Here is a 9,944-nt window from a genome sequence, read left to right as displayed (position 1 = left end):
CTCTTCCCCAGGAAGAGTCATGCTCACCTTCCACACTGAAGGGTTGGCCAAGGTCTGAACAAAAGATGTCAAAGAATCCAACAGAGGGGCATCAACTGGAAGAACTACTGAATAAGAGTCCTTTCTTTACAACAGTCAAAGAAAAGGAGCTACACATGCACACACACACACATCAGACACAGTATCAGCAGCAGACCCTACATGAGATGCAGGCTTAGGAGATAATTCATTTTTCTTCCTAACAAAGTTATCTACTAATGCTGTTAAAGATGAATATCTCAGAAAAAAAGAAACATCTGGAAGAGCACTAACCCCAGAATCCCTTCATCTCCAGAGGCAAAAGCATGAACAGGCCTCACTAGGTGAGGAAACTCAAAAAGCGGCAAAGGGATAAAGCCAGTGGAAAGAAGACCCAAAAGATCCAGTGGCATCCTCAGTGGGTATACCCAGCCCAATGATGTGGAAGAATTCCTCCTTCCTCTATTTCCCAAACTTTTCTAAAAGAGGAGAGGATCAATCAACACATTCCTCATATATGGAAGAATGAACACATGTTTTTCTCCTACAAAAAGAGCGATGGTCTTGTGGTTTGCCAAAGCAGGAGACATTCAATGATCTCATGGCTATTTATAACTCATGTTTCTTCTAAATTCCATACAAAACCAAAAACAAAGATATAAAACACAACAAACAAATAAGCAAAATCTTCAAACAATAAAAGAAGAAAAGTAAAAAGTAGCAGGCTAGTTATCCAAATCAAATTTCACAAATAAGAGAGAAGGGCATCACATATACTCTCTATGATGGCCAAAGAGAAAGTGACAGAGCAGTGGGTAGAGTAGCAGTATTTCTCAACTTGGCCCCAAACTCCACCATGACATACCCTTGTTTCCAAGTTCACTGACTGATTTTACATACAAATGATGAGAGCTCCATATAAAAGATGATAGTTTGCTTCCAGATAGGAACAAATAAATGTTGCTAGCTAATAATATCAAGACTAACCATATGAACAACTAAAGACTTCTAGGGGAAAAAATTAATTCATATTTTGGTCTTAAATCATTAAAATTTTTGAAGCAACCTCATGTTAATAATGCAATTCTAAAACATACATTCAATAATTCTAAACAGTGCTAGGTTAATGGATAACCCTGACATACCCAAACATATCTCACATCACACATTAGTATATTAGTGGCAATTATTCAGTGCTTACAAGCATTACCTTTTGAGTTTCAACTACCACTGCATTGCATATACCTGAAGTGCTACAATAGTGCCAATGTATTTCATTGCATATCACCACAATAGTTTAATACTCAAACAAAATTCAATTCAATGTCACCATATTTTGAGTATGTACTTAAAATGGGAAGTTAGCAAATATACAAAATTTCATACAAAACTGAAACTGCTGAAAGACTACCACATGTTAATGTGCATGTCTAACTCAAAAGTAGGACTTAAGTCTTTTATAACCACTTTTTCAGACACTAAAGGGATATGAGAACAATAAGGTAATAATTCAAAATCTTGCTATTAGGGAAGCAAGAGAATAATACACATACCAAACAGATAATTCATATAATTCTAACACTAAATAAATATACATGCACTTCTCGTAAAAACTCAATTTTGGTCTTGGTTATATTTTTTCAACATTTTTCCTTATCAGTTGTTTCATCATATAAATGAGCTTTAATTTCTTCCTTGATAAACTAAGCCTTAATCAGCTTAACAGTCTAGGTAAGGCTAGAAAATAAGATACTAAGAGAAACCTACTAATCACCAAATGTTTATTTCCTCAAAAAACTTAGTTTATTCAACATTTATGATTCTCTACGTAACATAATCATTCAAGGCAAACAAGATAAGACAGACTCGACAATAAAATTGCATTTTGTGAAGTTAATATGTGCCTTGGAAATTTTGAATACTTCATCCTGATTTTACATTCTCAAAGGAACAAAGAGATCTATTATCTCTTAATTACAACATCTGATTCTCCTACAAAACCACAAAAGCATTAGAGTAACTCATAATACTTATGGAGTTCACAGGAGAATTATGACTAAAAAATTGAAAAAATCTTCACAATACCACATACCAGAGTCAATAGCCTTCACTTGAGAGCAAAAATCTTGGAAAGCCTTCTATCATAAAAATTTTGAATGAGGTTAAACTAATTTAATAATAATAATAAGTAACATTCACACCCCCTACAGTACGTATTTACTTTTCTACCAGATGATATGAAGTACAAGTAGTTAATATTGTTTGTAACTGATGATAAGCTAAATATAACATTGTTTCCAGTAAAATTAAACTTTAACTATTTCATTCATTTGTGGCAAAATGATCTTGTAAGCTTATTGTATACAGTTCAATCTCCATTAATTACGGTATATGTATGTACATTATAGTATAAATAACAAATAAAATTCTAAACTGCAAGCAATAATTGGACCGTTCCCTCCAAAACTGTGAACATTTTCAATTAATTACTGGATATAATTATGTATTACAGAGAACAAATCAAAAGTAATATTGCTAGGTACTCATAATGCTGATGCCAATATACTGCAAGCATTAACTGACAGGTTAGGAAACAATTTTCAATATTGAGTCATACCAACGTAGGAAGTAAACATGATTTATTATAACCTTTACCATGGGTAGACTTCATAAGCAAATTATACAGAAAATTTAAAATACTATAAGGGTAAATATGTAAAATATGATTATTTACTAAACCTCATTAATCATAAGTTACCTTATTTTTGCTGAAAATCCTAGTTACACAAAGTAGTTCCAATCAAGATGGAAAAACCACTGCCATGCAAACCCAGACACCTCAAGTGATGTTGTACACCACTGCTCACCCAATGATTTTTTTCTTTGTGATTTGTCCTTCTTTTGCAAAAATTAATAATAATTATTCAGTGTTGAAAAGTCTAAAAGGATAAACTCATTCAATGAAGCAAGATTGATGAATGAACTGGTGCTTTGCCTTTTGCCTTTCCTCTTAATGAAGTTACTAAAATTTTTCAATCTTTTCTACTTTCCTCAGTTTATTTTCAATGTAAATATGCTGATTGATAAATTACATACAATCAACTGGTCCTTTTTGGCTGCATAACTTTTTTATTCATTAATGAAAGCTTTTGTTTTCCTTATTTTGATTTGCCTTCTGATTTAGCATAATTTAGGGAGTAATCACAGTAATATATCATTCATTTTCTGTTTATCATTAGTTTATAACCATAGCATTTATAAATGTTTTTGATATGCAAATGATAAAAGTTTTCATGGTTTTGTGCTAATCAGCTATTTTCTTTTACATATGCATAGTGTGTCTAATGAGTGTAAGCCAGTGAGGAAAAACACACACACACACACACACACAACAGGGTGCTTTTATTTCTGGCCTGTCCTCCAGACATGCTTTAGCATACTTGTCATATTTTGCTTAGCAAAAGCTTTAAGTTCTGTACTGTCCCTAGCTATGGATAATAATCTACTGCGTTCATGTCAGCGTGAGCAGTGCTCACACAACAAAAAGGTGATGTGTGCAAGGATTACACATTAGACAAGCAGTTTCTCTTGGCTCAGAAGAAAGTGAATGTCACACTCCCAAAGGTCCTGTCAAAGCTAACCTGAATTCTTGGGGTAAACTGTGTCCATAGCTAATTCGCCTGTAACCTGTCAAAGAGCCTGTCTTTGGAAAATTATTTTATTCTTGTCCTGCTGCCTCCCTGAGTGAAGCCATAGGACATGCCAGAAGAAACAAGAAAGCCATGAGGCATAAATTACCCTCTTGGTTCTTCTGGCTAATAGATATCAGACACATCACTCTGGGTAAAGAAATTCATGTTTTTTTAGTAGCTTCTGTTTTCACTTTGTACCGCTTCTGTCTTCTCCAGTTACTTCACTGGCTGTTTGGGCTTCTACAGAATATATGTCAATGAAGTTGGCAGATATGGCCTTTGTGGATCACCTCAACACCAATTCTTTTCAGTGATGCAAAAACCATTCACTACCAACTGGCTAACCGGTCATTGCTTAGTCTAGAAGATATCCCTCCTCCCAGCAGTTCAGGTCTTCACTCTACATTGATAAATGTGGAAGTGCATTCTCTTACTCAGGGGACTCTAAGATTTTGCACTTGATCATTCTTCTATGCAGCATTTGAGGAGGGACATGAGCAGTAAGCCTTCTCACTGTTACTCACATTTCACTCTTGCTCTGACAGTGATCAGTCTCAATCTTGCATCTACGAATGGGATTGGTCATTAAGGGCTTCAATGTTAAAAACATTTCTCCAATTCAATTTGAATGTGGAGAAGAAAAAGCCACTCCTGATAAAGTATCAAAGTAACTTGAAGAACATTGTTACCCCCATACCAGGGAATGCAAGTGTCCTTTTCATGTATTTTATTTCTTCAAGAAAGAAACTTATCTGGATATGGCTGTTGCGATATGTCAGTTTTATGAAGCAAAATGTGGACAAGAGATGGTACTGATCAAAATTTGAAAGAAGTGAGCAATCACAATAACAAACCAGTAAAAAATGCACCTTAGTTTTTTCAGTGCAATCAAGTTTTCTGTATGAGCCATGGTCACATGGTGGCCTGTCCTATAGCATTGCAAGATGCACGATTATGGGTAACTTTAATCTAAAATTAAATAAAAACTACACAGACTAGAGGACTGCAATTTTGGTATGTTTGATGATTGGAGGATGGATGCTCAACATACCAATTAGCAGCCCTCTAGCCTCAGTAGTTTTTAAGATGAGGACAAACAGAAAAAGTGGGGACAGAAAGACACAGCCATCTCAGTTTCCTTTCACCGAAAACTAAAAACCAACTTAAACACTGCTCGCAGGAACAAAAAAAAAAAAGACGGGTGCTGTGCAATGCTGACTGTGAGGGTATAAGCATGAGCTAGACAAAGCAAAATGCCCAGCATGGAAATGTCTGTGGGGGTTGTAAAGAGTTTAAATTACTTCCAGGCAGGATAAGAAACTGCTGAAATTGTTAGTGAAGATTCAGTTAGGGAAAATACCAAGAATGTATAAGTGAAAGTGCCTTCTGATCAGAAAAATAAAGTATAGTAGACTGACTGCATTATTAATAATGTATATTCCAATGGTCAGGTCTCATTTGATCACGCAATGTTGGTGTTAATGATGTTTCAGACGTAAGTCAAAATGGATCTAGTATAACAAATGTCTGCGATAATCTCTGTGCTAAATAAATCCGAGTTTTTAAATACAAAAGATAACACTAATTGTCAAGAACCCATCTGATTCAAAATTGTGCCAAAAAATAGGATTTGTTTTGGTCAATGGTAAAGGTTTCATTTGGCAAACAGACATATGTAGAGCGAGAGAACAGTAACTTAAATGTGGAAAAACACTACCCTGTTAATGTTTACCACTTGCCCTGAAAGATAAGATACAAATGGAGTTGAACTCTCCATGGAAAAGGAGGTGCTGGAGAGAAAGAAAATATATACAAATGGAGTCAAAATCTCAAATGGAAAAGGAGATTCTGGAGTTTGAGCTAACTGAATAGTTTAGTCAAATCACCATTGTTCAAAATCAAAATGGAAAGTTAAGAATCTGCATTGATCTTCAGTCTCTGATCAGGACTCTTAAAAGGAAATATTACAAACTAATCACCTAGGAGGATACATCGCCTGATGTGAAATAAGAAGAATTTATTTTAATAAGTTGTACAGTAAAGAAACATTTAGACACATTAGGCTTCATAAGGATTTCTGCAAGCTAACTAGAATGATTATTCCCTTTTATATATATTGATGGGCTCATCTACTTTCCAGGTTTAGGGTGGGCTGTGAGCCATTTCATTGGAAATTAAATGAGTTTCTAGGTGTTTACAAAATATACTATAAATCTGAAGATATAATGGTTGTGGGATTCAGACATTGGGAACATGGTGCAATGCAAGATCATGATCAGAATCTTGAATCTTGACAAGCATATTACTAAAATATAAAAATAAAATTTAATGAAATCCATTAATAAAAGACAATATAAATATATTATACTTTGCCATCAAGACAGTGTTGTATAATGGCTCTGACCTACTCTTCTGTGTTATTGAGCCTTGTATAGTGGTGTGGTGACTCATTAAAAAAAGTGATCTTCCTCTGGGTTGTCATTTGTTCTGGATTTTGGCTAAGAGTCAGATGTCATGCCATTCGCAATCCCTGATTTATCAGGCTCTTCAGCTTGTAAAGACAGTCCTCTTCATTGTCTTGTCTTCACTATGAGCATTCATATTACTTTTTGGCTCAGCCAGGTTATCAGAAAAGCTCACTCAGATGTGTGTAAGTCAATCTATCTCTACTGAAGGTGGAGGGTATGAGGTACACACTTTCCACATCCTAAGTTTTCTGACACCACATGGAGCTTATAGCCATTCTTCAAACTTGGATCTGGAGGTGTCATTCCACTTTTAAACAATTTTATCTGTGAGATGTCACTCATTAAGCATGCCCTACCTTTATAGTCCTGTCTGAATCATTTGTTTCCTTGACATCCCTTTAGCTCTGGCTGGACTGCTTTCTACCTTTCAATTTTCCCAGATGCTTTAAAATTTAAAATTACACACTTTCGTAAAAGCCTACTGGTATCAAAATGTAAACTAGTGGTTTTGTTAAATTAGTTTACTAAAAATAATAACAATAAAAAAAAATTTATTTTCTCTGCCATTATTTCCTACATAATGATATCCTGCTTCAGTTTGCAAGGCAAAACTGACATTACCCATGTACAAAAATCCAGTAGCAGCATACTGTTTCCTATAAAGAAGGCTAATAAAAAATGCTCTTCACTCAACTTGTCCTCTCATGGAAGGCAACTAGGTAAGTACTGTTATTTTTCTGAGAAGTGCATGTAACTTACACCTAAGAATATTGACAAAATGAGTGTTTGCAAAATTCCCTTTAGAGTAGAAAAAACATGTATACCATCCATACTACACAGGTGAATTATTAAGCAAAGATTCAAATTAATACAATGCTCTCAGAGTGAATACCACAATTTTCTAATGTGATAAAACTATAACTATACCTACACTATTTCACAAATAATCAACTGTGAGATCAAGAAAACTATTGCAACACACATTTTAGCTGAAACTCACTTGATTTAGTATGGGAAAAGTGTTACTCATAGAAGAGCAATGATAAAAAATAACTTCTAACCTTGGGGACATCCAGTTTCATCAGAGGCGTCAAGGCAATCATAATGTCCATTACACCTTTTGTTCAACCCAACACATTCCCCAGAGGAACACGAGAACTGATCGCTTCTACACCTACTTATAGACTTATTGCCTGTTTGAATCAAATTAACTTGCATGATTAAAAAAGAAGGGTAATTGTTATGGAGTCTGATAGATGTCTCAGTGTGCAACAGTCTCATTAGCAAACAAACTACAAAGAGCAAAGCAATTTCAATGCTAAATACTTTTCTGTATTTGAATACCAAGGTGATGTGAATGCTTAATAAAGCCCAAACAAAATTACCAATAGCATAACAAATTTACGGAATCTGCTTATAGAAAGGTATGAGAGAGAGAGAGAGAGGAGAGCGAGCGAAGAGAGAAGAGAGAGACGAGAAAGAGATGAGACGAGAGAGAGAGAGAGAGAGAGAGAGAGAGAGACTGCTTTTAAATTTCTATGACCCAAAAATACACTTTAAGACATTAACATTCTTAGAAAAACATTGACAGCTCAACACTTACACAAAAACCTACATCTTAATTTGAACTGATATTATCTGATACCCTTAATTTGGACCAATGTATGTATATATGAATGTTTGTAAGTGTACAAAATCATTATCATGGGTACCATACATTTGTTTTCTTTTGCACCACATCCATACAAAAATAAATGTATATATATAACGAATAAATAGACAAGATTAAGCCACTTCCCATCAGTAAGGGGGCTACCAAAATGAAAAGATGATTGCTGATGAAATCTTGATAAAAATGATCGAATTGAATAGAACACCCTGTAAAGAAAGCTTCCCACATTTAGTCCCTCTATGTACGTACTTACAAAAAATGCTCATCAGCAGTGCACTGAAGCCATCTACACCACAGTATCTCCATTTTGTAAGACCATATTCTCTTCCTCAATAATGAGGCCCAACTTCAAGACCTCTTTCACCCAATTTATTCAGGACTTTCAATATCATCTTTTCCTCACTCCTCTTGACTTCTAAATTGTACACAGTTTTTGCCAGCCTATAATTCTCCATTCTGTCTATATGATCAAACCATCTAACAATACTTTGACTCATCCTTTCACCATACTATCTCTTTTATCACTCAATGTATTTTGATGTCTACTGCCCTTTCAATTTTTCTTTAACAAAAATACTAAGTGAACAATTGTTCTCTACAGCTTCCACCTTTTTTCTTTCATTTGCATTCAGGGTCCACACCAACTCCCCAAGAGAGAACAGCCTCACTGTCCCTTCTTACATTCCAGCCTTGGCTTCCTAAAAGGCTCCAAGTTTCCTCACAATCTTTGACACATATCCTACTATCTTTCTTAGCTCACCTAATCCTTTGACTCCCCTCCTCCCCAATATTACCATCATTCTTTATATCAAGTACATACAACATACTCATACAAATATATGGCTCCCATTTTTCCAGTATCCAAATGACTAATTCTTGCTACAACTTCCTGATTTCCACCTACCATAAATGCCTTTGTTTCTTTTAGCTATGCTGAATCGGTACTGTATCACTTGCACACATCAGCCATTGCACACTTCATATTTGATCCATCTTCTTGACCCAAAACTTTGCATCTACATCTACAGTCCTTTTTCTGATTTTTTACATAACTCCATCCACAATATACATATTACATTGCAATGGAGATATAACCCACAATTGTATAAGCACCATCATCACAAAGCTAATCACTCGCTCTTCTACAAACTAACACATGCTTCACTTAAACCATAAAATTTTTTTATCACTCTCATGAACTTCCCTCTATACCATACATTCTCACCCTTCAGCACATTGCCTCTCAATCTGTTGCTATATGATTTAAGTATGTTCATATATGCCTCATGCAGCCTTTGCCCATCTTAATTAAATGGCTCCCATATGTCATCTCTCTCATTATCAAATTTGTACACAGGACCAGTAATTCCCCTCATCCATTTTATTTAGAACCATTTCTACACCTAAACATACCTTATACATCATCTTCAGCCACTAAAACACTTGCACCACCATAGTGCATCATTTCACTTTAATTCATCAAATTTTTATGTCTTTCCATTTATCAACTTCTTAACTAACCACCTTGAATCTCCAACAGCGGCTTTCAAAAGCATTCTCAAGCTTAGACATACACTTTCTACTGTGCATCATTCAGATCTTCCTCTCTTTTATCCTCCACTTGAACCCATTGCTCAAGATTCTTACTTCATCAACCCAAGAATGCACTCTCTTCAGACAGCACCTCTCCATTTGCATGTTCTTTTTTCTGAATCCCATTTGGACATTATTTATTTTCTTTGCATTTACTTGTTCTTACAGCAACCTCTTATCCTGATGAAGTCCTTACTTACTTTCTCATCAGTTTATTACAACCCTTTACTTTTTCTCTCACTTTCCTCTTCACAACCTTATCCTTTCTTGTTTATTCCTTTTACAGTCTTCCCTTCTGCCTTGCTACTGCATCTCAAATAACCAAAAATTTTCCTTTCATCAACCCACTACCTGCTCTTCTTAATTTCCTGTTCCCTCCTTCCTAAAACCCCAAATATTCCTTGCTTACCTAATGACCCATCCTGAAATTTGATAACTTTTTTGTAATATTATTCAACCTATGTAAGTTTAACATTAGCAATTTTTCATCCATTTTCTCTC

General features: G+C 35.1%; 1 protein-coding gene across 1 annotated transcript in view; it reads right to left on the bottom strand.

Moving 5' to 3' along the window:
• Window positions 1–9,944, bottom strand: part of LOC135219776 (basement membrane-specific heparan sulfate proteoglycan core protein-like) — a gene marked incomplete in the record, with an annotated part of 1,285,796 nt that overhangs the window by 630,583 nt on the left and 645,269 nt on the right. The window contains 1 exon segment of the mRNA XM_064256828.1: window positions 7,240–7,371. Within this exon segment, the coding sequence (XP_064112898.1) occupies window positions 7,240–7,371 (132 nt within the window).

The sequence above is a fragment of the Macrobrachium nipponense genome, chromosome 1 (genome assembly GCF_015104395.2).
Source record: "Macrobrachium nipponense isolate FS-2020 chromosome 1, ASM1510439v2, whole genome shotgun sequence".
Classification (NCBI taxonomy): Eukaryota; Metazoa; Arthropoda; class Malacostraca; order Decapoda; family Palaemonidae; genus Macrobrachium; species Macrobrachium nipponense.
This window is presented reverse-complemented; position numbering and strand designations above follow the sequence as displayed.